Raw genomic sequence first — 27,707 nt, forward strand, 5'->3', positions numbered from 1 at the left:
CCTCGCACAACCAAGATTAGAACAACAATAAAATACAGTCAGCATAACACCCAGAACCGACAGGGGATTCATCTGAATGGAAGTCGGACAGCCAAGAAGTTGAAGTAGACCCGTACATCCAGACTGGTAGGAGACAACGAGCCGAGCGGGCGCGGGGCTGGCGCGGGTCGGCAGCGCACGGAGGTCGGGGGAAATTTGGCGCGGAATCGGGCGCGACAGCCATCGGGCGCAGGAACGCAGCGGTGGACCCTGAGTACGCAAGCTGCGGCTGCCGGACCCAGTGGGGCAGCGATTGTGGACCAGGGCAGAGCTCGCAGCCCAGGAGCCCCGGGAAAGGTCTGGGCCCAGGAGAATTGAACTGCCGCCATTGATTCCCTCCCGCCCCCGCCCCCACCCCCACATATAACGTCACAATCTAGCGACTGGGGCGCCCAGCCCCGGTGAACACCTAAGGCTCCACCCCCCACCTTAACAAGAGCAACCAGTCCGGAAAGGAGAGAGACAGGGAAAGACATAAGACATGTGTGCAACAGAGCAGATCAGTCCCCCAGGACTCATCCTTTTGAGCGACCAAGAAATAGCCAATTTATCAGATGCACAGTTCAAAACGCTGGTGATTAGAAAGCTCACGGAATTGGTTGATTTTGGGCGCAATTTAGATGAAAGGATGCAGGTTACCATAAAAGAGATGCAGGAAGATATGCGGAGGAGAGCCAATAGAGAAAGGAAGGAATCTGAGTCTCAAAACAATACAGTGGACCAGAAGGAAGATAGAATCAACCAAGCAGGAAAGCATGATGAAATAAGAATTAAAAAAAATCGAGGAGAGCCTTGGGAACATCCAGGACACCTTTAAACGTTCCAACATTCGAATTATAGGGGGTACCAGAAGGGGAGGAGCAACAAGTGGAAAAGTTATTTGAACAAATAATAAAGGAGAACTTCCCCATTCTGGCAAAGGAAACAGTCTTCCAAGAAATCCAAGAAGCTCAGAGAGCCCCAAAGAAGTTGGACCCAAGAAGAAACACACCAAGGCACATCATAATTACATTAGCCAAGGTAAAAACGAAGGAGAGAATCCTAGAAGCAGCAAGAGATAAGGGGACAGTAACCTACAAAGGAGTTCCCATCAGACTGTCAGCTGATTTCTCCAAAGAGACCTTACAGGCAAGAAGGGGCTGGAAAGAAATATTCCAAGTCATGAAAGACAAGGACCTACATCCCAGATTGCTCTATCCAGCAAAGCTGTCATTTAGAATGGAAGGGAAGATAAAGTGCTTTTCAGATAAGGTCAAATTAAAGGAGTTCATCATCACCAAGCCTTTATTTTATGAAATGCTAAAGGGACTTATCTAAGAAAAGAAGATAAAGAAAAAGACATGTATAGTAAAAGGACAGCAAACTCACAATTATTAACAATTACACCTAAAGCAAAACCAAAAGAAACTAAGTAAACAACTAGAACAGGAACAGAACCACAGAAATGGAGGGCACATGGAGGGCTAGCAACAGGGGGGGGGGTGGGGGGGGAGGGGGGGAAAGGTATAGAGAATAAGTAGCATAGAATGTAGGTTGAAAATAGATAGGGGGAGGGCAAGAATAGTACGGGAAAGGTAGAAGCTAAAGAACTCATAAGAATTGCACATGGAAGTGAACTAAAGGGGGGGGAATGTGGGTGGGAGAGGGGGTACAGGGTGGAGGGGAGGGAAGGGGGGAAAAGGGACAAATGTAATAGCATAATCAATAAATTAAAAAAAATAATTAAAGAAAAAAAATCTTTGCTAAAGAACTTCTCACACTGCAATTAATTTTTGCCAGCTGTTTCTGCCTGTAAGGCTGTGAGCAACTTGAGGATATGGCTTATTCATCTCTGCATGCTCAGTACCCAACCCATACAGGAATTTAGAAAATGTTTATTAATTGTTGCCTGACAGTGAAGGACATGAAGAGCAGCTCTCTCAGGTGTATGCTGTGTACTTATCTCTTCCTGACTCCTGAGTTGGATTCCTCCACACCCTTTCTGCTTTACTGGCTGCCATCACTCAGCTGTCTCCCAATCTCCTGCTCTGACCATTGCCTTGCTGCTCTTGCTTGCACTCCTGCACTCCTGAACTGTGACGGCAGAGAATTCATAAAGTAACACAGGATGCCAGTCTGTGGCTTGGCCTGTGAGGCTGCCCAGAAGGGATACTTCCGACCCTAAAAAAACAAACGTGAATGAACACTGGAGCGTCAGGCACAATCTGACCATCTGAAGCAAAGTCCCAAAGGCCCTGCAAGACTTTTCAGAAAAGTTTCTCATGCAGTATATCTGGGGATGGGAAGGATTTAACTTCCACATTCCTACAAGACAGGCATTCATTTCCCAGTCACCAGAGGTCACATATCTTATTTTATTTATGAAATTTTATTTTCAAACACACATCTTCTCAATCTTGATGAAAACATGACACATTCTAATATGAAATATCATACTTTTTGGACTATAAGATGCACTCCCCCCAAAATTTGGGAGGAAAAGGGGTGTGTGTCTCGTAGTCCGAATGTAGCTTACCTGGCTCACTGTGTGGGGGTATGGGGGGCGGCAGCCTATGTTGTTTATGTTACTAAATATTTTACCACATTTTTTGCTTCAAATTTTTTTTTCCTCCTCTAAAACCTAGGTGCATCTTATGGTCCAGTGTATATTATAGTCCTAAAAATACAGTATTAGCAAATAAATAGAATTAATATCCTGTGATATTAATTCTTTCCATACCTGTTTAAATAACTTAATGGCATAGGTTTGGTTTTGGATCTCCACTCTGTATACCTCAAAAATCTCCCCTTCTCCAATTAGGAAGTCTTTGTGGAAGTTGTTGGTTCCTTCTATGATGTTTTGAAAACTGATAGAGGATTTAAGCAACATTCCTTAGGAAGGAAAGTAGGAAGAAGATAAGTTACCTTTTCCTTTTTTTAAGAGTCAATGCCACCATTATAAAGAATCAGGATTTCCACATTAGAAACACATCAGAGACCAGAGTCAGTCGGGTGAGGCCTACCACGTGCTCTCTGCCCCCCCCCCCCATTTCAGAGCAGATGGCCTTTTAGATATTTCCATAATAGCACAGTGATTCTATCACCTTTCCTAAAAGATTAGCCAAAAAGCATAGTTGGGGGAACTTTTCCAAGATTCTGTTTCTTTGTCATTAGAACTATAAACCTAAAACCAGTAAACACACATACACACACACCTTTATTAGTGGAAATCTTGATATGTATGACTAAACAATATTTTCTAAGAACGACTGATGGAAACATATTTCATAAGCCAAATATTCTAAATGCCTAATTTACTTGGAGTAAATTAGGAAGACGCTAAAGTAGAGATGGGGAGGAAACATTGAAAAGATAATCAAATACAAATTCAAAGGCAAAAGCTTGGCTAAATCCTTCAGAACCCAATTTTGGTACTATTTCCACATTTAGTGTTTGATTTAGACCTTATTGCTAAATCTTAAAGGACCAAATTTTTCTAAATCTCTTTTGAACCAAAGAAGCATCAGCTCTAGTAGCAAAGTTTAGACAAGGGAGCCTTAGATAGCCATTAAATTTTATCAGAATGATTGCTAGCTAAGACAAATTTATTCTCTCTGCTAATAAAGTAGGAAAGTCGATGTACAAAATAACTGGATTTTCATAGTGACTTTCTGAATTGCTCTATGAACATCTCTAAAAATCTCTGAAAATGCTATGAAAATTTCTAAAACTATATAGAACCCAATTTAATTTTTAAATGCTTTCCTATAACACATGAAAACAGCAAATTTCACTAACAGAAAATAAGAAATTCCCCTGAGACCTCAATTGGCCAATAGATTTTAAATATCACAATAATATACCATCCATCAGAACTGGCTCAGTCAAAATTACAAATATTTTGATATCTATAAAAATTTTTATTCTGAATCCACGTATTAATGAACAGTTAACATATTTATTAGATATTTCCCCCTTCAATTGACTTAATTGAAAGAATGATTTAAAAGAAATTGGGGCCCTGGCTGGTGTAGCCCAGTGGATTAAACACTGACCTGCGAACCAAAGGGTTGCAGGTTTGATTCCCAGTCAGGGCACATGCTCAGGTTGCAGGCCAGGTCCCTGGTGGGGGGTGGATAAGAGGCAACCACACATTGATGCTTCTCTCCTTTTTCCTTCCTTTCCCTCTCTCTAAAAATAAATAAATAAAATCTTTAAAAAGAAAAAGAAAGAAATTGGGGTGTTTGGGGGGTTTTTTGTTTTACCTTTTTTATTATCTTCAGGAATAAGAACATTATCCACTGTGACATTGGCTGTTTCCTAAGAGAAGAAAAACATGTTATAGAAATTCAGTTTCATAAGTGTAGGTAGAACAGAACCTCAGCAAAATCCAAAGCTCCCCCTGGACTACACTGTTCAACAGAGTGAAATCTAACTTAGAGGAAAATGAGTAGAAAGCAAAATTATTTTATTTTATTCAATAGTATTCATTGCCTATCTATATTTAAGGCTTCCAGGCCAACTGTGAAAACTCAAGTGTCAACGTCATAGTCAGTGACAGTCAATTTTAAATGACTTCTATTGCTATAAAAATGATCACTGCTAATTTGCTTTAATAAAAGCTAATAGCAATATGCAAAACACCAGTTAGAACAGGAAAATGAAAAGTTGAGTTAAGACAAATGCATAACTCACAGTACCCTTAATAGTTTTAAGTCTCATCTCTAACAGATCACTGGAAGCAGAAAGTTCTTAACTCTTCAAACATTTATGAATCTCTAATTTTCTGAATCCTCAAATAAGCAAAGAATAGATGGCAAGAGAGCTAAGGCTTTTCTGCTTTTAAATTAGTACCTACAAGTCCAGCATTTTATGTTTGATAATTTCATTCCTATGCTCAATTACATATGCAACAGAGTTCAAGGGCCATTAACTGTGCATACACACTCTACCTTGGAGAACATGTTTGGAAATTCATCTCCCTGATGTCTCGGTTCTGAGGGATTCAAAGCTGCTCCTGAAAGAAATAAGGGGAGCTAGATAAAACAATGAAATTATGTTCCTAATAAACTTGGTTTTGATCCTTTCTTGGTTTTGATCCTTTCTTGGTTTTGATCCATATGGTTTTGGGCCATATGAATTTAGACTGTGAATATAAACACTTTGATAGCAACATTCATTTCTAAAGCTCAGTTTCATTCCCGTTGAATAGTTACAAATTTGCATCTGAATAGCATTCTAATGATCAAATATTATGCAAACATACTTTAGTTCACTTAAAACATGAATATCTACCTTACACTATTGTTAGACATTATTAAAGATATTATAGTATAAAGTAAAAAATTGAAAGGAAAAAGGAACATTATCTTTTGCATATATATTTTAATTTTTTTCAATAATGGGGTTATATTTCCCCGGGTTAGTTTATTTTATATCCTACCTTGTGTTATAAGGTATTAGAGGTATGTATGTGTGTGCATGTTTGTGTGTGAATTAAACACTAAACATCTACTGCCACTCCCCAATTTTATTTTATTTTAAATTTAATCTTTATTATATATTTTTTACATTACATTTTGTCCATTACATCTCCCTCCTACCAGCAATCAACCACATGGCTGTCGATCTCCATGAGTCCTCTTTCATTTTGCTCAATCCCTCCACCCACTAACTTCCCCACCCCCAACTAGCTGTCATCTGCTCTCCATCTATGAATCTGTCTGTTTCGATTATTAGTTCAGTCTGTTCATTAGATTCCACATATGAGTGAAATTATATGGTATTTGTCTTTCTCTGACTGGCTTATTTCACTTAGCATAATGTTCACCAGATCCATCCATACTCTTGCAAAGGGTAAAATTTTCTTCTTCTTCACAGCCAAGTAGTATTTTATTGTGTAAATGTACCATAGTTGTTTTATCCACTCATGTATTGATAGGCACTTAGGCTGCTTCCATTTCTTGGCAATTGTAAATAATGCTGCAATGAACATAGATAGGGGTGCTCATATTCTTTTGAATTAGTGTTTCAGGTTCCTTTGGATATATTCCCAGAAGTGGTTTTGCTGGGTCAAATGCAGTTCCATTTCAATTTTTTGAGGTATCTCCATACTGCTTTCCACGGTGGCTGCACCAGTCTGCATTCCCACCAACAGTGCACTAAGGTTCCCTTTTCTACACATCCTTCTCGCCAGCACTTGTTGTTTGTTGATTTATTAATGATAGCCATTCTGACCAGTATGAGATGGCATCTCACTGTGGCTTTAACTTGTATTTCTTTGATGATTAGTGATGTTGAGAATCTTTTCATGTGTCTATTGGCCATCTGTATGTCCTCTTTGAAGGACTGTCTATGCAGGTGCTTTGCCAATTTTGTAATTGGGTTGTTTGCTTTTTTCCTATTGAGTTTTGTAAGTACTTTGAAAATTTTGGATATTAACTCCTTTCTCCCATTCTGTGGGTTGTCTTTTCATTTTGTTTTGACAATTTCCTTTGCTGTGCAAAACTGTTTAGTTTGATGTAGTCCCATTTGTTTTTTTTTTTTCCCTTGCGTGGGGAGACATGCCCACTAAAAATGTCTGAGATTTTGCTGCCTATGTTTTCTTCTAGAATTTTTATGGTTTCAGGTCTAACATTTAATGTAACATTTGATACATTTTGAATTTATTCTTGTGTGTGGTGTAAGAAGGTAGTCTAGTTTCATTTTTCTGTACATATCTGCCCAATTTTCCCAACACCATTTATTAAATAAAATATCTTTAGCCCATTGCATGTGCTTGCTGCCTCTGTCAAATATTAATTGACAATGAAGGTGTGGGTTTATTTTCAGGCTCTTGATTCTGTTCCATTGATCTATGTGTCTGTTTTTATGCCAGTATCAGACTGTTTTGAATACTATGGCCTTATAGTATAATTTGATAATACATAGCATGATTCCTTCAACTATGTTCTTCTTTCTCAGGATTGCTGTTGCTATGCAGGGTCTTTGTGGGCCATATGAATTTTTGAAATATTTGTTCCAGTTCTATGAAATATGTCATTGGAATCTTCATAGGAATTACATTGAATCTATAGATTGCTTTGGGTAGTATGCATATTTTAATGATGTTAATTCTTCTTATCCATGAACACGGTATGTACTTCCACTTATTTGTATCTTCTACAATTTCTTTCTTCAGTGTCTTATAACTTTCTGAGTACAGGCCTTATACATTCTTAGTTAAGTTTATTCCTAGGAATTTTATTCTTCTTGAAGCTATTGTGAAGGGGATTGTTTTCTTGATTTCCATTTCTATTAGTTCATTATTGGCATACAAAAATGCAACTGACTTCTGGATATTAATTTTGTATCCTGCTAATTTGATGAATTCGATGATCAGTTCTAGGAATTTCTTAGTGGAATCTTTGGCATTTTCAATGTACAGAATCATGTCATCTGCAAATAAAGACAGTTTTACTACTTCCTTTCAAATTTGGATGCCTTTTATTTCTCCTTCTTGTCTGACTGCTGTGGCTAGGACTTCCAATACTATGTTGCATAAGAGAGGTGAAAGTGGAACTCTCTGTCTTGTTCCCAATCTTAAGGGGAAAACTTGTAGTTTTTATCCATTGAGCATGATGCTGGCAGTGGATTCATCATATGTGGCCTTTATTATATTTAGGTATGTTCCCTGTAATCCCACTTCGCTGAGTTTTTATCATAAATGGATACTGGATTTTATCAAATGCTTTTTCTGCATCTATTGATATGATGATGTGGTTTTTAGCCTTCATTTTTTTATGTGATGAATCACATTTACTAATTTGTAAATGTTGTACCAAACCTGGATCCCTGGAATAAATTCTACTTGATTGTGGCACATGATCTTTTTGATGTATTGCTGTATTTGGTTTGCTAATACTTTGCTGAGGATTTTAGCATCTTTGCTCATCAGGGATATTTGTTTATAATTTTCTTTCTTTGTTGTCTTTATCTGGTTTTGCAATTAGGATAACTCTCCCTCACAAAATAAGCTTGGGAGTCTCCCTCCTCTTGAATGTTATGAAATAGTTTGAGGAACAGAGGTGTTACTTCTCAGAATGTTTGGTAAAATTCTCCTGTAAAGTAATCCAGTCCAGGGCTTTCATTTGTTTGGCGTTTTTTGATTACTGCTTCAGTTTCCCTAGGTGTAATCTGTCTATTTAGAATCTCTGATTCTTCCTGATTTAGTTTTGGAAGACTGAATGTTTCTAGGAATTTATCCATTTCATCCAGGATCTTCAGTTTGTTGGTATATAGTTCTTCATAATATTTTCTTACAATCTTATTTATTTCTTTGGTGTCAGTTGTTATTTCTTCTCTTTCATTTCTGATTTTACTTATTTGGATTTTTTCTGTTTTTTTCTTGATGAGTCTGGGTAAAGGTTTGTCAATCTTGTTTAGCTTTCCAAAGAGCCAGCTCTTAGATTTATTGATCTTTTGTATTATTTATTTAGGCTCCATTTCATACATTTCTACTCTGCTTTTTATTATTGCCTTTGGGCAATTACCTTCTACTTACTTTGGGCTTTGTTTTTCTTTTTCAAGTTCCTTGATGTTTGAAATTATATTGTTTATTTGAGCTTTTTCCTTCTTTCTTTTTTTTTTTTTTGAGATAGGCCTGTAATGCTATGAATTTCCCTCTTAGGGTTTTCTCGCTGTGTCCCACAGATTTTGGATTGTTGTGTCCTCATTTTCATTTCTTTCAATGTATCTTTTGATTTCTTCTTTAATCTCATTGTTGACCCATTCATTGTTTAATAACATGTTATTTAGCTTTTATGTCTTTATGTGTTTTTCAGCATTCTTGTGATCAATTTTTAGTTTCATAGCATTGTGGTCCAAGAAGATGCTTGATATGATTCCAATCTTCTTAAATTTATTGAGACTTGTGTTGTGTCTTAACATGTGGTCTATCCTAGAAAATGGTCCATGTGTACTTGAAACATATATATATTCTGCTGTTTTGGGGTGAAATCCTCTGAAGATATCAATGAAATCCTTTTGATCTACTGTGACATTTAAGGCTGCTGTCTCCTTGTTGGTTTTCTGCCTGGAAGATCTATCCATGGAAGTCAATGGTGTGTTAAAACCCTTGACTAGGAATGTATTTGTCAGTCTTTCATGTTATGTCCATCATAATTTGCTTTACATATTTAGATGCTCCTATGTTGGGTGTGTACATGTTTACTAGTGTTATAGCCTCTTTTTGGATAGTTCCCTTTATCATTATGTAGTGTTCTTCTTTGTGCCTTAGTTTTAAAATCTATTTCGTCAGATGTAAGAACTGCTACCCCAGCTTTTTTTCTTTTCTATTTGCATGAAGTGACTTTTTCCATCCCTTTACTTTTAGTCTATGTGTATCTTTTGATCTGAGATGGGTCTCTTTGGAGGCAGCATATATATAGGTCTTGTTTTCTTACCCATTTGGCTACCCTATGTCTTTGGTTGGAGCACTTAAGCCATTTACATTTGAGGTGATTATTGATAGACATATATATAGTACCATTTTATTGTTAGACTGTTTTCCTCGGTTTTATTTTCCTCTTTTTCTTCTTCTTCTTAAAGCAAGCCCTTTAACATTTGTTGTGGTGCTGGTTTGATGTTAAACTCCTTTAGCTTTTTCCCCTCTGGGAAGCTCCTTGTTTCTCCTTGCGATTCCCCAATTTTAGACGATAACTTCTCTCTATTACAGTTCTGCTGAACTAAGGTAGTCTATGTGGCTTCTTTTTAAAATTATTATTATTATTATTTTAATTGTTCAAGTACAGTTTTCTACCTTTTATTCCCATCCCAGCCCACCCCCCAAGTTCTCTCCACCTCCCTCCTGTTTCCACCCCACCTTGTTTTTGTCCATATGTCCTTTATACTTGTTCCTGCAAATCCTTCCCCCCTTCCCCTGAAATTCCCTCCCCTCCCCGCTCTGGGCACTGTCAGCCTGTTCTCTATTTATGTGGCTTCTTACAAAAGATTAAAACCCTACAGTATTTTATAGTCACTTCTCACATTTTCATTCAGAGTTTAGAAAATTTTAATTCCATCTTCAAATTTTTTTATATTGTGTTATAGTGTTTCTTAAATTATTTCCTTATAAGACTAGCAATAAAACACAATAAATTGTTAACAAATCTCTTTGAACAACACTGTAAACCAAACATTATAGACCTACTAGATATCTATAGAACATTGCATCTACAAACAAAAGAGTATACACATACTTCACAAGTGCACATTGAATATTCTCCAGAATGGACCATATGTTAGGCAATAAAATGAGCCTCAATAAATTTGGAGGGGTTGACATCATACAAAGCATATTCTCTGACCACAATGAAATTAAAGTAGAAATCAGTAATAAAAGAACATTTAGGAAATTTAGCAAATTCATGAATATATGTAAACAAACTCATAAATAACAAATAAGAAAAAAATCACAGGGAAATTAAAGGATACTTTGAAAATGAATGAAAATGAAAACATAGTCGGCTGAGCATAGCTCTGAGAAATGAAAGGTTGCTACTTGGATTCCTGGTCAGGGCACATGCCTGAGTTGTAGGTTTGGTCCCCAATTGGGGATGCCTACACAAGGCAACCAGTGGATGTTTCTCTCCTTCTCTTTCTCCCTCCCTTCCCCTCTCTCTAAAAATAAACATATAAAATCTTTAAAAAAAGAAAATAATAACATATCAAAACTTAATATAGTGAAAGCTATGCTTAAAGTGAAATTTATAGCTGTACATTCCTACATTAATAAAAGCAGAAATGTCTGAAATAACCAAAACTTATACTTTAAGAAGCTAGAAAAGGAAGAGTAAATTAAACTGAAGGAAGCAGAAGGAAAGAATTAAGATTAAAGTGGAATTAATGAAATAAAGAATAGAAAAAAGAAAAATCAATGAAACTAAAGTATTTTCTTTGAAAAGATCACAAAATTGGCAACCCTTTATTTAATTCATCCAGAAAGAGAAAAGACTAAAATCACTAAAATCAAAAACAAAAAAGGAACCCTGACTACCAACCTTACAGAAATAAAAACAATTATAATGGAATATAAGAACAACTGTAGGTAATTGGAGAGCATTATGCCAAGTGGAATAAGCCAGTCAGAGAAAGACAAATACCGTATGTGGAATCACTCATATGTGGAATCTAATGAATAAAATGAACTAACATGCAAAATAAGAGACAGACTCATAGATAGAGAGCAGACTGACAGCTGTTGGGGGGTACGAGTAGGGGCCTGGGTGGAAGAGAGTGGGAGACTGAGCAAAAATAAAAAAAGAGAGAAAAAAACTCATGGACATGGACAACAGTGTGGTGATTCCTAGGAGGTGGAGGACTGAGGAATATGGAGGAGGGCTTAGGGGGGATAAATGGTGATGGAAGGAGGCTTGACTTGGGGTGGTGAGCACACAATAGAGTATACAGATGATGTGTTGTGGAATTGTGCACCCGAAACCTGTATATTTTGTTAACCAGTATGACTCCAATTAATTCAATAAAAAAAGAACTGTATGTAAAAAATTAGATTATTAGATGATAGAAACAGATTTTTAGGAAAACACAAAGTACTGAAACTAACTCAAGAAGAAATAAGAATCACATAACAAAGAAAGATTGAATTAATATTTTAAGACTTCCCACAAAGAAAAGTCCAGGTACAGATGAATTCACAAGTGAATTCTACCAATAATTTAAAAAGATTTAACATCAGTCCTTCACAAATTCTTCCAAAATAGAAGAGGAGGTAACAACTCCCAAATCATTCTGAGGCCAATATTTTCTTAATACCAATGCCAGACAAAACATTACAAGAAAACTACAGACCAATATCCTTTATATATAATTGCAAAAATCCTCAAAAAAATATTAGCAAACCAAATTTAGAAACACATAAGAAGGATTATATACCACAACGAAGTGGGATTCATCCCAGAAATCCAATATTGACTTAATATGTGAAAGCCAAGCAGTGAAATATACGACATTAATAGATTGAAAAATAAAATCTATAAAATCCAATAACCTATCATAATAACAACCATAGGAATAGAAGAGAATTTCTTTAATTTGATGAAGAACATCTGTGAAAAGCCTACAGATAACATCACACATAACTGTAAAAGACTGAATATTTTCCCTTGTAGATCAGCAACAAGTAAAGGATGTCTGGTCTTGCTGCTTCTATTCAGGAATATACTAGAGATTCTAATCAGTGCAATTAGGCAAGAAAAAAAACATACTAAATAAGGTCTTGTTATGTGGAAAAAAATTTAAAGTTTGAGGGTTGTAAGGGGACTAAAGCCATTGTTCTTTTGTTTCTCATAAAAAGAGAGGAAATACTTCATTGTTGTATAAAATGGTAAACTTGAAATGAAGCCAGCAGAAAGCTGTGGATTTCATGTCAAAACTAAAAAACACTTGCTGATCATTGAAATACAAATGTGAAATGTGATCTGTAAAGACATGCATGCTAGAAATATAATGGCAGCAAGTAAAGATTTTAGTTTCTTGAATGACTTGGTTATGTCCTGACATCTGAGGGAATTTTTTATGGATGAAACCACCTTGAGCCAGCTGAATTGCAGGAATGATGACTAGCAAGAAATACAAGGCCTTTCTCAGCAGGATTCATAAGAAAATCCAAGTCTATAAAGTGATCTCTGCAAGTTGACAAATAAAAGGTAAGAAATTTCTTTAAAATGAAAACCATTCCACCAAACTGAACAATTTTAAGAAAAGGCAGGCAAAAATGGAAATGTAGATGGATAATAACTTATTTGCATAACTGATAACTTTGTGCATGGTAGCAACAAAGAAAGACCAAATCTTTTATCTTAATTCCTAAATCGGTGAGTAGCTATCATAGGAGACATCTGTTCAGCAGGCTACACTTAATGTTTCCAGTGAATCATCACACTGCTGCTTTTAACAAGCTATATAATTAATGTTATTAAAGATAATTCAAAGCATCTATTCAATAAATTGCAGTTAAATAATGCTATTTTCCTCAGTAAAGGACTCCAGGCAAGGTGCTATCCTATACTTCATGTCAGATTTACCTATCTTCTGGTACTAGGGTAGTAAATAATTGTCTTTCCACCAATCAGCTAATCTCCCATTAAAAAAATAAAATCAATGCTTCATGTGCAACAGACTAGGAGTCAACCAAGAATATGAAATTGTTGTCTACTCACAGTCCACATCATTCACTGCTGCATAAATAAACAACATAGACAATGAAAGATACCATGGAATATATTTCAGATCACTGACATATAAAACATACCCATGTGTCCTATCAAAATAGTGTGAATTTATACTGTGAACAGCAAGTTGTGTGGGTGGTTTCACTGGCTGGAAAAGGCTCAAATAATGATACAGCTTTGAATTTCAGTTCCCAGGGACTCACTGCATTTTAATTTATCTGTCAGCTTCATAGTGAAACACTCTGCTTTATGAAACTAAGTGAAGAAATGGTGTGCAAAAGACAAAAGGGGTTAACCAAGTTACATAGATAATATCATGGTGGAAGCCTATTGGGACCTGTGTAATATCCCATCAACATGGAAAACCTACAAAATAAAAGTCAGTCTAAAGCTACAGTTTTCTGGTACAAATCTCTCAGGATTTCCTCTTTGTGCGCGCAAAAATTCTTTGAGTAATAAGATAGAGACTCAAGTGCATGGAGTATATTATCAAAGAGTATGTGTGCAAATATACAGAAATAAAAACATTCCTGAATGAAAGAAGCAAATAATAAGGACACTGATTCAAAAGCTTCCAACTTAAGAGCCCTGAGTCTATAAGACCCAAGATCACTCAAGACCATTCTCGTTGAAATGAATAAATCTAAAGTGGAGTAAACAGAGCAAGTGACATTAGGAGATTATTTTATTGACAGAGAAAGCTTCACGAGCTTTACTTATCAGGTACTCTAAAAGTAAAGCATGACACAGCATGAGAAACAGATAAAACAGAAAGAAAAATTAGGCCACTGTGAAGTGGACAGTAAAAAGGTAAAGCAGAGTTAGAGGCCATGGCATAAAAAGAACAGGGCAGATAAAAGAAATCCCAGAGTTATTCTGGAGGTATATCAATTGCACTAAAATGTGGGGGTAGAAACCCAATTATATTTTTAACTTCTAATCATATGATGAAACAAATTACAGGATTATCTATATTGTATTAATATTCCATTTCTGATTATATTTATGATTTAAAGAGTTTTTGAGTTTTGGGCAGAGAGTCGATTTGCATTGCTAAGAATAAAACATTTCAAAAAGTGTAGTTTGTAAGTAAAACAAAATTTTAAAAAACCCCTGAACTATAAAGTGGTAGAAATGAATGTGTTGCATAAATTAGGTAGTAAGAGAAGGAAGTGTCACTAAAAAAGCTATGAAGCTGTAAGGTCCACTTCAGATAAACGCCACTGGTAAGAAATCAGTGACATATACCATGACCCATCATTGTCTTGGATAAAATGCAATATTTACATTTACAAAGTACAATTCTACAAAATGGACCAAGAGCCATATAATAAAATTCAGTGTTTACCATAATTTGCAATTAAATGGATAGCTCGATGATGTCCCATCTCCTGAAGAACCTGTAAAAGGTCACCGATGGTCTTGTTTTTCTGTGCCCAGGACCAAAGTAATTCTCTTGTTCCACTTTTACCTTGGTCTACATATTTTTCAATGTGACGAACATCCAGCCAGCTGCGTGAAAGTCGCTCCGCTGCAGGAAATTGCAATAGGAAGAACCAAAGAATAGTTCATGTTATTAGAATACTTGTTTTGGTGCGCCTTATGTGTTTTATTCAATTCTTTATAGTTTTTTTTATTTTAAACTAAGTTTAATTCCTCGTCCAGTTTCCCTTAATACTAACATCTTACATAACCACAGTCCAATGATTAGAACGAATGATGACTAAACTACAGACCTTATTCTAATTTCACCAATTTTTCCACTGACCCTTTTCTCTTCTAAAATCCTATCCAATTTCCCACATTGCAAATAGTTGTTACTTCTTTTTAATCTCCTCCATTCTGGTGCTTCTTGGGCTTTCCTCAACTTTCAGGGCAGGAAAATTCTGGTAGGTCTTTTTTCGTGCATAATATCAAGAGGTTCATGATGTTGATGTCTTATCCACTGGTGATGTTTATCTAGATTGCTCAGGTAAAGTGGAATCTGCACTATAAAATTATCTTTCCATTTATAATTAATAACCATGCTGGGAGAAATACTTCAAGACTATGGAAATACCCTATTTCTCCTCAGATTTTGCCCATAAATGTTTGCATCTATTAGTGAATCTTGTTTACCATGATTATTACTCTGGTATTTGCTTAATTGTGATTTTTCATTTTCCTTTTTCCTTCTATGTTCCTTAACTGGAATTCTCCTGTAAGAAAGTGCTGTCTCTTCTCCCCCACTTGTTTAACTAATTTATTTATTTACTTCAACATGGATTCACAAACATTTTTTATTCTGTAGGTTAGAATCCAATGCTATCATTATCTATTTTGTTGTTAAAATTGTTTCAGCTTTATCTATTCAGGTTGGCTCCTGTGTTCTTTTGAGAAGCCCTATCATTTTTGCAATATTTCCTTATTTTCTGGGTTACAAGATGCTGGAGGCCCATTTTGTATTCTCCTGCCCCAGCCCTGTTATTAATTACTTTTCCAAGAAGTCCAGCCAGGAACACTGAAGAGCCAAGGTACAATTCTCCAGACTCCCATCCCCACCATAGCAGTGGTAGAAGCACATGTTGATAAGGGGGTGCGTTCAGACCGAAGCAGGCTGGCATGCTGGATCACCACATGGAGGTCAGCTTTCCTGGACTCTCAGTGCTCTTCCCATGAACAAAAGATAAACCTCTTTCATGTTAACCACTGAGATTTTTGTGGGGTTTGTTACTGCAGCATAACTTAGTTTATCCTGACTAATACACATAAGTTTTATCTTGAATTTTCTGTTATTGCAGCCTCATCTTATACCAGAAAAGAGTGAAAGGGAGTGGCAGCTTTTGTGAGTAGATATCAAACAAGGGAAGATAAAGTAGAGATATTCAATTTGAAAGTGTGCTTAAAGCTGTAGAGGCAGAAACAGCTACAATAAAATGCATGAATCATTAAGTTGGAATGTGTATGCCCTTATTTCATATTTTAACTTCTAGCAAGAATATATTCGATCTTCATCTTTGTTAGGAGTTGATGTCTCACATGAAGAGGCAAGGACTATCCAAATGCTAATATATATTTTAATAGTTTATCTTTAAAAAAATAGAAGGGGGCCTTTAGAGCAAAAAATGGAAACTAATGTATTTCTTTTTGATAACATAATCTACCTATTTGGTTAAAGCACATTTTTCATAAACACTACCTATTTCTAAAATTTCTTGGAGGAAATACTGCAAATCAGTGTAGTAATTGCATGCACCAAGTGTGAGTGGAGCAAGAAAAGGGGTCCCTAACTAAAGGTGGGGGCATCATGGAAGGCTTCCTAGAGGAGTGGGTTCTAGAGCCTGAGCCAAGTTTAAAACTGTGAGTATTTCTAAAGAGAGGCCGATTTTTTAAAGGAACTATTGGATAGGGTACACCATCCTGGGAAGAAAAAAATCACTGGAGTTTAAGTTTGAAAAAAGACAAAAGAATGAACTCTGAGCCTCATGAACTATACTGTCTTCTAAGGAGAAAAGCTGCTAGTCAAGACAGCATTGCTGGCCTCCTGAAAATATGTAGGGACATGTTGGTTTAGTGGTGGCTCTGCCATTGACCTGCTGTGCAATTCCAGACAAGTCACAGCCTCACTGAGCAATCTCAAACTTCTCGTTAGTAAACGCCTTTTGAAGTGATCCCTCCCAAAATATACAGTAAATTAGTCTGCCCTTCCTTGGCTTCCTCATTACATGAGCATTGACGTTAAAACCAACATCCCCAGTCTTTAAAATGCTTCTAGTCTCAAAACTAACATTCCAATGAAGTAATGCTAAATATCAAATTTCAGTACAGGGAAAATTTAGGTTTCTACTTTTTCTATTGGTAATGAATTTGGCTAATATTTAGAGAGTACTGGGCATAATGCATCATATACATCAATAATATTTATATAGTATCTAACAGGATTCTTTTCCTCTCTTTTTTAGATAAAATAGTTCCCTCTACACTTTGAATCTTTGGGATAAGACATGCACATCATTTGATGGGGGTGAAGAAAGAAGATGGCCTCATGGGCTACCAGTCAGGGAGGGAACATGAGGGTGATGGGACCTCAGCTGCTTCACTGGGTGGATTGGGGTGAAGTTTAAATAGGCTGAGTAAGGAAAGGGCCTGTCAAATGGGGAATTGTTCCAGAAACAAAGAAGAGGTCATGAGAGGGCAGGGGAGAGACCAGTGCAGCTTACAGCAGAGGATCTATGTTAAAGAAAAGGTGAGCAAACTTCATGAAGTCCCCAAGTTACCTTTGTAAGAATGTGCTCAGCACACAGTAGATGTTCAATACATATTTGCTGAATGACAGAGAGGGTCTCTGAGTGTTAGCACAAGTTAAACTTTATCCTGAAAGTAGATGGGCCAATCTAAGATTTCTGATGCAAAGATGAAGCTTTACTTTTTGGAAGATTCATCTGGTAGCAACAGTAGCAGGAGGCTCATATACAAGATTTGCACATAAAAAGGTGTAAACATTTTCTCACAGGGGGAAAGAAATGATTTATAACTATTAAGGAAAAAGAGAAGAAAATAGAGTGTAATATTCTAGAAGTAAAGAACTGAGTTAACTTTTGAAGTCCCAAGGATGTCAGATCTCCCACCTTATTCCATCCCCTGTTTTTCCTTTTTTTTAAAAAAGTTCTGATTTTTCCCTTTAGAAGTGCAACAGGCCATGAGTGTGCTCTCCCATCCTGTGACTTGGCTGAAAAACTGCTAATATAAAATGCTCTTCCTTAAGCACATTTTTGAGATTTAGCTGGTAAGTAAATGAACAGATGCCAAAAGTGCTGGGGTTTTTAGTTCCCTAACACTGACCAGGGGCAAGGAGTTCTGAGTTTGCACTAAGTCCAAGGACAGCTAGATTAGGCAAAGGCATTTTTCTAATAAGAATAGTTCATGGTGTGAAACTGAACTATTTTTCAGTTAAGATGGATTCTGCATGCATGGGTTACTTCCAGGACTAGAAATGAAATGTATTTTCTCTTTCTCTAACTACTGATTTACGTGCAACCTTAATAGGTTTTGTCCAATGATGATACATTCTGAATATAAATACCACTACTGTATAAAGCATTATTAGCATCCATAAAATGTATAATTCATTTAGGTTGAATTCTATAAAACAGTACCTTCAGTTTGATGCAAAAGGATGCTAACTCTTGACCTTAATTATATTCCTCAATATTCCTACTTTCCTCTTATCCTTTGGTATTTGTCCCCTCCCAGGACGTACTACTTTGTTTATTCACAAAACTAAACAAATAAAGAATATAAGGGGACTAAATGGTAATGGGAAAATACAATAAATTTGAGCAATAAAAATAAATAAATAATTTTAATAGGAAAAAAGGAATAAACTTCTTTATGGTTGTATTGTTAAAATTAACAGCATTGTAAATGAAAAGATAAATTAAAAAAATATGCTGTAGTGAAACATTGTTTAAAACCACATTTGGAAGGCAAATCTTATGTTTGAAAGGCATCTTGGCATAATCTAAGCCAAAAAGTTGACTGGAGAAGTTCAGAGATTAGTTTATCTGAAGATACCCATTGCTTAATAATCACTCAGTGGTTGCTTAATAATCACCCAGTGCTCTAAGGTGCTCAAAGGCTCTAATTGGAGAGGGCAGGACTATCTAGGTAGTGCTAACCGCTGGGGAATTCAGCTGCAGAAATCACTCCCCATATGCAAATATGTGTCTGAAGGGGTTTTTTAGAATAACGCAACACACCCCTATTTAGGTCTTTTTTATTTGCATTTTACCACGTGCTAAAACCCCTAGGAAATTAAGACTGCAGTCTCACAAAGTTTGTTTTGAGATAACATAATGGGAAAAAGAAAAGATGACTCTCTCCCTTCTTCCTACAAAACACAAAAAATTAGGCTGTTTTTTTTTTTTAAAGGAACATTTAAGATTGAAGATATTTTTAATTCCAAAAAGAGTAAAAAATTTTAAACTGTAAGTTAATTCAACTCCTTTTTCCAGACCATAGCATCAATACCCACTAGCTAAGAAATTTTATAAGAATTAATACTAATCCATACTTAAGCTTATGTGTACTTGTTTCCCCAATACCTGAATAGGACTCATAACTTAGTAACTGGGAAGTGCTGTGAGTGATTTTTCAGGTATCCCCCATCTCTCCTGTTCTCTCAATCCAAGACCCAGGTAAGGATCTAACATTACCTCTGGGAAAGAATTTAAGAATAGTTCACCCTCAACACCAATGTCTGGAACTCAGAATCCATACCTAGGTAATGATCAGTATTTTTTACCCTCACTATCTTCCCTTGTTAACTTTTGTATAGCATCTGTGTAAATCTGTTGCCTTCATTAAGTTGGAAAAGCCTCAGAAGCAGAGACCATGATGTGGTACAATGCTTTGTCTCAGATTCTGCCCAAGAAGGTTTTTTTAGATGACAAACAAAATTTATTTTATTTTTAAAATATATTTTTTATCTTGCCAATTCTTTTTTTTTTTCAAGTACAGTTGTCTCCATCCCCGCCCCTCCCCCCCCCCACCCCAGCCCTCTCCTCAACCCCAACCATCCCCACCTTCCACTCTCGGTCCTACCCCCCTTTGGTTTTGTTCATGTGTCCTTTATTTATGTTCCTTGACAACCCTTCCCCCTTCCCCCCAATTATCCCCTCCCACCTCCTCTTTGCTTACCATTGGTTTTTTCTTAATTTCAATGTTTTTAGAAACTATATATATAAAAATAAAAATATCCAGAAGATTTTGATGTTTAACAAACATCTGTTCATTAATTCATTCACCTAATGCCTACTGTGCACCAGGTACAATTTTAGATGCTAGAGGAGTAAGCAGAAAACAAAGCAAACAAAAATCCCTTGGCTTCATGAAGCTTATTTTTAAATAGATAATAAACACATAAACACAGACAGATAAAGTATGTGGAGAAGGACAAGTGACGTGGGGAAAAATGAAACAGGAAAGGGGTATGGGGTATGCGGCAGTGGCAATTGTAAAAGAGTGGCCAGGGTAGGCAATAGTTAATCACAAGCATGAAGGAAGTGAGCAGGTAAGCATCAATTAGGTTACCTACAGGGAAAATACTCCTTGCATGTTCAAGGAGGCCAATGTAGCTAGAGTTGATAAGGAAGTAAGAAAAGCGATGTTGGACTTTGGTGTTTACTGAGAGATGGGAAGTTGCTGAAAGGTTCTGAATAGGATAATGACCTAAGATACTTTATACATATACTTTACTCACTGGCTCCTGTGAGTTGAAAATAGACTGAGGAGGGCAAGGGCAGTAGCAGGGAGCCCAGTTAGGAGGCTGCTGAAACTGTCCAGGTGGGATTTGATGGTTGTTTGGACCAGGGTGGCTGGGGTGGCAGTGGCAAGAAGTGGTCAGATTATTGGCTTGATCCTGAAAGTACAGCCAACAGAATTTCCTGAGAGACAGGATGTGGTTTGTAAGAGACAGCAAGAAGTCACAAAAGATTAATATTTTTGGCTTGAACAAATTAAGAATGGAATTGCCTATTAACTGGTATGGAGAAAAACGTCAGGGGAGGGGAGCATTTCTGGACTGTTAAGTTGGAGGTGTCTGTTAAATTGGCAAGTAGATGGATGGTCTGATGTTCAAGAGAGAGACCCAAGCTAGGAATGTGACAGTTATGAACACAAAAGGGGAACTGACAAGACAGTGGGTATAGCAGATAAATAGAAGAGGCCCCTGGACTGATGCCAGAGCACTCTAAGAGATCGGAGAGGTAAAGAGGAACCTGTAAAAAAGAGAAGAAAATAGAGTGCAATGTTCTAGAGGTAAAGAACGTGTCTCAAGGAGGAAGAAATGATCCACTGTGTCAAATAAGATGAAGAACTGACCATTGGATTTAGCCACAGTGACCTTGGAGGAGAGGAATTTCAATGGAGCAGTGGGGTTGGCAGTCTGACTAGATCAGATTCAGGGGTGAATGGAGGAACTAGAGTGTAACTAGCCCTTTATAGTAATTTTACCGTAAAGGGGAACAGAAAAGCAGGCCATAACTTAGAGTAGAAATGAGATCTAAACAGAACATTTAGGATGGGAGAAAAAACATGGTGGTCAAAGGAACATAGGTTCTACTCCACTCAGGGAAAGGAAGCATAACTCTCTCTTCCTTAAGTGTGGGCTGCACATAGTGACTTCCTTCCAGAGGGTCTAATATGGAAGAGGGGAGTAGTAATTTAAAGTGCAGAAACCTGATGGACGTGACCTCAGCCATGGTTATCATCAAGTGGGAAGTCTAGATACTGCGTACCTCTGATATGATGTAATGAAAGCAGTACTTCACTTCTGTGGTCTGCCTCCCCAAAGTCCATAGCCTCACTCTAATCATCAAAAAATATCAGACAAATTTCAGCCATGGACATTTTATAGTAGATCAATACTGACCGGTACTCCTCAAAACTGTCCAAGTTACCCCAAACTAGAAAAGTCTGAGAAACCAGCACAGCAAGAAGAGCTGGAGGGGACATGGAGTGGTATTTGAATTAAATCGTTTGGAGCCCTTCAGTGATACACTGAGAAGGAAACCCTTTTTACAAATATTGGGTTCTATTCAATGTTCTTCCTCCCCAAAAGGAGAGAAAATTATGACAACTAAATGTAATGGGGAGTCCTGCATGGGGTGCTGGAAGACAGAGGGGATGTCTGGTAAAAATGAAGGAAATCTGAATAAAGTATGGCTTTTAATAATAATGTATCAATAGTGTAACAAATGTTATGAATAATAATCAGTTACAAATAATAAGGGAAACTGGGTGAAAAGTATATGGGAAGGATATAGAGTCCATTCTCCAGCCTATCTTCTAAATTTTTCTGTAAATTTAAAACTGTTTTACACCATAGTATATACTTTTTTTTTTTTAAAGAGCATAGGCTGTGGAGTCTGACCATCTAGTTAGAATCCTAATCTGTGATTTACCAGGCTATGGCTTGAGGTGAATTCCTTAAATTTTCTGACAGTCAGTTACCCTGTCTATAAAATGGAAACAGGAAGAGTACCAACTTCATAGAATTTCTGTGATAAATAAGTGTGATAATCCATATAAAGTGCTTAGCACACAATGTATGGCAAATAGTAAAGAGTAGATGGCAGCTATTATTATTATTACTATTTAAAATCTGTATTGAATAGTTAAATACATGTTTAATATGATTTTACACTTAATTTGTTTTAAAGTGTTAATAATTTCTATGATAATTTTCTCTCCTTTTGGGGAGGAAGAAAATTGGATAGAACCCAGTATTTGTAAAAAGGGTTTCCTTCTCAGTGTATCACTGAAGGGCTCCAAACAATTTAATTCAAATACCACTCAGCTGCAAATGAAGTGAAATGAGTTGTCAACAGAGGTTCTGTATATATGTCATCATATCTATAAAGTAGTATAAGATAAATAACATTTTACAATTAGAGTTCTACTTTCATTATATAGCCATAAAATCATCAACATCAACCAGAGAATATATATTTTTCTTTTTTTTATTGTTGTTCAAGTATAGTTGTCTCCATTGTTCCCCACCACTCCACCCCTCCCCACCCATCCCCATCTCCCACCCTTGATCCTACCCCCTTGGCTTTGTCCATGGGTCCATGTATAAAGATACAAGCTCCTTGACGACCCCCATCTTTCTCCCATTATCCCATCCTCATTCCCCTCTGGTTACTGTCAGTTTGTTCTTTGTTTCAATGTCTAACCAAAGAATATATTACCTTGTGATTATACTCTTTTAAATAATAATACTTGATATAAGTGATTTGAAGATGAATATGTAGAATTTTTTTAAAGATAAAAAGAATTGAGGGGAGTAATAAAAGAGTGTGGTAAAATAATTATTACATTAGGATGCTATTAAAGAAGAGAATTTTGCCTAAGCAATGACTCCCAAACCAAGCTGAGCATTAGACTCACCTATAGGTCTCGGCAAGATAAACAGAAAGATGCCAGACCCTCTATGCAGACTTATTATTGTATCAACAGCTCTAGGGCTGGAGCTCAGGCATTTGTATTATTGTGTATACCCTAATCATATCATATAAGCTGCCATACAATTTACCAATGTCAGAGCTGCCTTGGTAAATACAGCTTGATATTCACCACCATCAAGAGTCATTATCAGCTCAAGATAGTCTTACCTGTTACTATTCTACTTGTTTTCTCTGTAGAATTTTGGGACACTGTATTTTCAGGCTCTCAGCTGCCTTGGGCATAAAATGAACTGTCTCCTTAATTCAGTTCCCCAACAATATCTTTTTCCCCTTCTAAGGTCAAGTTTTTTTTTTCCCTGCTCCTCTTCCCCTCTTTCTCTTTTAATGGCCAATAGAGAAACTCATCGTATTTAACACAGGCAGTTGCACTCAACTACCACTAACTGAGCCAGTCTTCCCTTCTTACTAAGCCAACAATTCATAAAGCAGCTGGTCTGCTCCAGGTCTCTTTTCAGAGCTATGTGGTGTATGCTGTCAGTAGGCATAACTGCCTTGCACAATGAACTGTAGCTGGAGAACCAAGGTAGACATTTTAGACCTTCCCCTATGACAGAACAAATATTCAAAGGAACAATTGTCAGACTATATGTAAAAATGGATGCTTGACTCATGACATGTGTCATCCAGCCTGGGAAGTCAATTAACCATGTCCAGAAACAAGTCTGAGAAGTCAAATTGGTATCTGTAGCCACTAGTCCAGGAAGCCAAACAATAACCCCTGTAGCAACTGGGCCCAAATGATTAGGACTTGATCAATCACTGACAGCTTCCCTAATTTTTGCCCCTGCTTTCAACTTAGGACCAAATAGAGAAAGCCAAACATGCACCCCATAAATAGTCATATAGGATACCCCACTGCTAGATAGCTCATCTATAGCTTCCTCATGCCAGCAGCCTCCAGTCGGGGCACACCTGAAGTCTTCTCTTTTTTCCACTATAAAGTTTTCCTACTCTGCCTGCCTTGGTGTCTCTGTCAAATGAAGTGATGGTGGCCGGTTTCCATGCTTTGAATAAACAGCCTTTGCTGTTCTCATTTTGGTGGTCTGCATTTATTTCCACCTCTAGAAAAATGGGGCTGCATGTTTGAAATGGCTCACTGACTTGTTCTTTCATGGCAGAATGCCTGTACCTTAGGGAGGCTGTACGATGTAACAGAAAGAGCATAGTAGTACTGTGACTTCGAGGATGCCACTGTTGGGAAGTGGGAAGTATAGAGTGGCTGTGGGTAAGGGCACAGGCCCTACCATGGTTCAAGTCCTGGCTCTACCATTTCCTAGCTGTATCAATTTGGCAAGTTACTTAACTAATTTGTACCACAGTTTCCTCACCTATTGAAACATTGGTGATTGATATTGGCACCTGCCTCATAGGGCAATTGGAAGGATTATATGAGACAACCTACGTAAAATATGAATTTCTGGGTTTCAATGGAGAGAGAGAGAGATCCAGAAACACTGGGCTGAACTTCTTGAAAAGCAGTAGTGGCCCAAGGCTGATTATTAACTGCCCCCTTTTAAATGAGACACATGCTCTTCCATTTCCAAAGTCTCCACCAATGAGTTTCACTCATTTACAATACCTACCTGGCCTCATTTTACCTGTGAATTAGGGTGAAAACATTTTTCTCTCACAAAGTACATAACCCTAGGAAAGCAATGGGTGCAAAAGCTGACAATGCCATCATCCATTTTCAAAAGATCTGGTGGGGAAGGGATCTCATCCCTCAAATGCATGTTGGAAATGTCTGTGCTTTTTAGAAGCCAAATACTCAAGTAACATTTTCTGAGGAACTAAGAATCACAATTTAAAAGTACAGGGTTTTTAATATATAAACAATTTTTATATAATCAGAAGCCCAATACCACATTCCAGAAAGTGTGACCATATTCATCAACAAGAACACAATTTTTTTCTCTCATAGGCCTTCTGCTATTCTTGGTAAGAAAAACAGTTATTTCAGAGACTCAAGGTTAATTAATTGTGTTTATTTTCCACTAAAATTAAATATGACATCATGGAGTATCAAAACTAACCAAAAATGCCTGTGCCTAAAAAAAAAAAAAAAACAAACAAAGATCTTTGTCTGAATCATTTCTGGCGATCACACTCAACACTTCCAACAGGCAGTTGCCCAACTTTCCAATGACTGCATAAAATGGAGTTTTGAAGCCAACTTTCTAGATTAAACAAAAAAAAAAAAGCCATTCTCTAGCATAAACCTTCATTCCATCAAACTGGGTAAATAAGATAATTAAGAAAATAGAGAGCCACATGAATTACATATAGCATTTTACTTTAGCATTTCACAGGTGGTCACTTAAGAGTGCACTGAAAACCTCAATCTAGGTTAATTTAGCAATGATGTCAAGAAGGCATCACATAGACATTCTAGTTTACAATATTCTGAACCAAGTTAAGGCAAGAATGGTTGCTAACATTAGATGGTTTCGCGCTGGTAGCTGTTTTTCCCAAGTCTCCACTCATTTCATCTTACAGCGGCACCCAAAGTTTCTTTTAAAGAGAAGGGGGAGCTTCTCGGAGCGTCTGGGGAGTTTGTGCCCCATCCAAGAAGAAGAAAAGGTAGCATCCCCGTGAGAACCACACGTAGGCTGCAGTAGCCGGGGGCGCACTTTGCAGGGGGCGGGTTGGACGGAGCGTGCGCACGGAGGCCCGGACGCCTCTCCCCAGCCGCGTCTGGCCCCGCGGGCCGCACTCACCCAGGCCGCGCCAGCCGAGCGCGCCGTCGCAGCTGTCCAGGACCGCGCAGAGCTCGCCCAGCAGCGTGGGCGGCAGGTCGAACAGGAGCGTGTGCACTGAGAGCGCGCCGCGGGCTCCACGGCTCCCAGCCGCCATCGCCCAGGCCATGGCAGGGCTGCCGGACTCTAGGGGCCAGGAGGAGAAGGGATGCGGAGTTCAGGCCTCTCTACAAGCCCGCGATATGCCGTTACACAACCGCGGAAATCTTGCTTCCACGACGTCGCCCAAGACAGCAGAACACGCTGAGCCCTGTCCCTGGAAGGGGCGGGCCCCACGTGACGCAAAGTGCCGCTCCCTACAGATGCCCCCAGGGACACCCGGCTGGGCGTTGGGGTCTCCCTACCTCTGCTGATTCCTTATTGTAGGGTCAAGTTTTGAAGGTTTTTTTTTTTCGGTTTTTTTTTTTCATTCCTTTGCAATTGGGACGTGGCCGAAGAGACAAAGCAAACAGTGAAAGCTGGAGGAAGACCAGAACTGCAGAACTAATGGAGAGTCGACTGCCCTGGCATGACTCTCCCCTGGCGTGGATGGATCTAAGACCTGTCAATACTTATTTTAAAAGCGTATTTCTTTTTATCCTGTCACAAAACCGATACATTGCGGAACACTTGGAAGTCCCAGAAAAAAATGGAAAGAAGAAAATATTCACTCGTAGCCCTACTCAGCTGAAGGCAACCAACAACCACTCTAAACGTTTTGGCACATTTTCCTCCCAGCTTTCACTGAATTTTAACAGGTCAGTGTGTTCATATGAACTGATTATTGGAAAAGATGTACATAAATGCCAAGAACAGAAAAACAAGAGGGAACAAAGTAGAATAAAATTGTAGTAATTTTCTTCACGAGGCTGCCCCTTTCTCCGTACTGCATTTGGTTTTTCTCTGTTCTCTTCTCTCGGGGTTTTCCTGATGAAACATTGACTATTTTGGCTTTCCTCAAAGGGCTTCACAGTATCTCCCTTTTGTTTTCAACATGGAGTTTAAGTAAAATTGACTATTGTTTTGAAATCTGCTTATGCTGTAACATCCCCCAGCAGGCATGATACAAATGCTACTGACAAAAAGAGAAGATGCTTCGAAAGTGATGAGAAAATCCCAGCCATAATGACCGTAAGAGTGGACAAGGGCCATTAACTGAAAAAATCAACACCTACTTGAAACCTTTCAGACTTGCAGTGTTTGGGAAGGGCGCCCCCTAGAAATCAACGGTGATGATACATTATCATTTAGTATTTCCTGAATTTTTCAAGTTATTATTCTCAGCTCAAGTATTACACAACATATTTTTTGAAAATTAGTAAAGGCGATACTGTTTGGGCAAGAGTTTCTATATCCTTTTGTTTAAATTGCTAAGATTTTGTTGCCAATCTGTACATGCTTAAGAAACTCTATGCATCTCTCAAAGGGACTACATGAATAAGGTGAGCAATGGAGGCAGGATCCCACTATGTATGTGGTAGCTCTTGAATTGCTAGAACAGGAGCCACACTCAGATACACAAAGGAGCCAGGAGATCACTGTGAGTAAGAGAAGCAATCAGTAAGGCCTACTTTGCCAGATTTTTCTGAGTTACAAAAAAGAAAGAATTTTAGGTGAAAGCAAGATTAGTCTTACGTGAAATCTATATAGGTTATGTGAAATCTCTTGTATTTTCACTGTGGATAGTTAGTATCAGACCATGCTCCCCTCCCCCCATT

General features: G+C 37.7%; 1 protein-coding gene across 2 annotated transcripts in view; it reads right to left on the bottom strand.

Annotated features, from left to right (window-relative positions):
• The window catches only part of IRAK3 (interleukin 1 receptor associated kinase 3), a 57,305-nt gene extending 31,084 nt beyond the window's left edge, over positions 1–26,221 (bottom strand). For both annotated transcript variants that reach the window (XR_006784636.1, XM_045829868.1), the window contains exons 1-5: positions 25,972–26,221; positions 14,596–14,778; positions 4,971–5,035; positions 4,284–4,338; positions 2,759–2,910 (exon numbers count right to left, since the gene is read on the bottom strand). Coding sequence is in view for 1 of the 2 variants with exons in the window: in XM_045829868.1 (XP_045685824.1) it covers positions 2,759–2,910; positions 4,284–4,338; positions 4,971–5,035; positions 14,596–14,778; positions 25,972–26,119 (603 nt within the window). In the remaining variant the exon portion in view is untranslated. The remainder of the gene's footprint in view (positions 1–2,758; positions 2,911–4,283; positions 4,339–4,970; positions 5,036–14,595; positions 14,779–25,971) is intronic.
• Between the last annotated feature and the right edge of the window lie 1,486 nt (positions 26,222–27,707).

Source organism: Phyllostomus hastatus, unplaced genomic scaffold (assembly GCF_019186645.2).
Source record: "Phyllostomus hastatus isolate PE091 unplaced genomic scaffold, TTU_PhHast_1.1 phas_scaffold_93, whole genome shotgun sequence".
Lineage (NCBI taxonomy): Eukaryota > Metazoa > Chordata > Mammalia > Chiroptera > Phyllostomidae > Phyllostomus > Phyllostomus hastatus.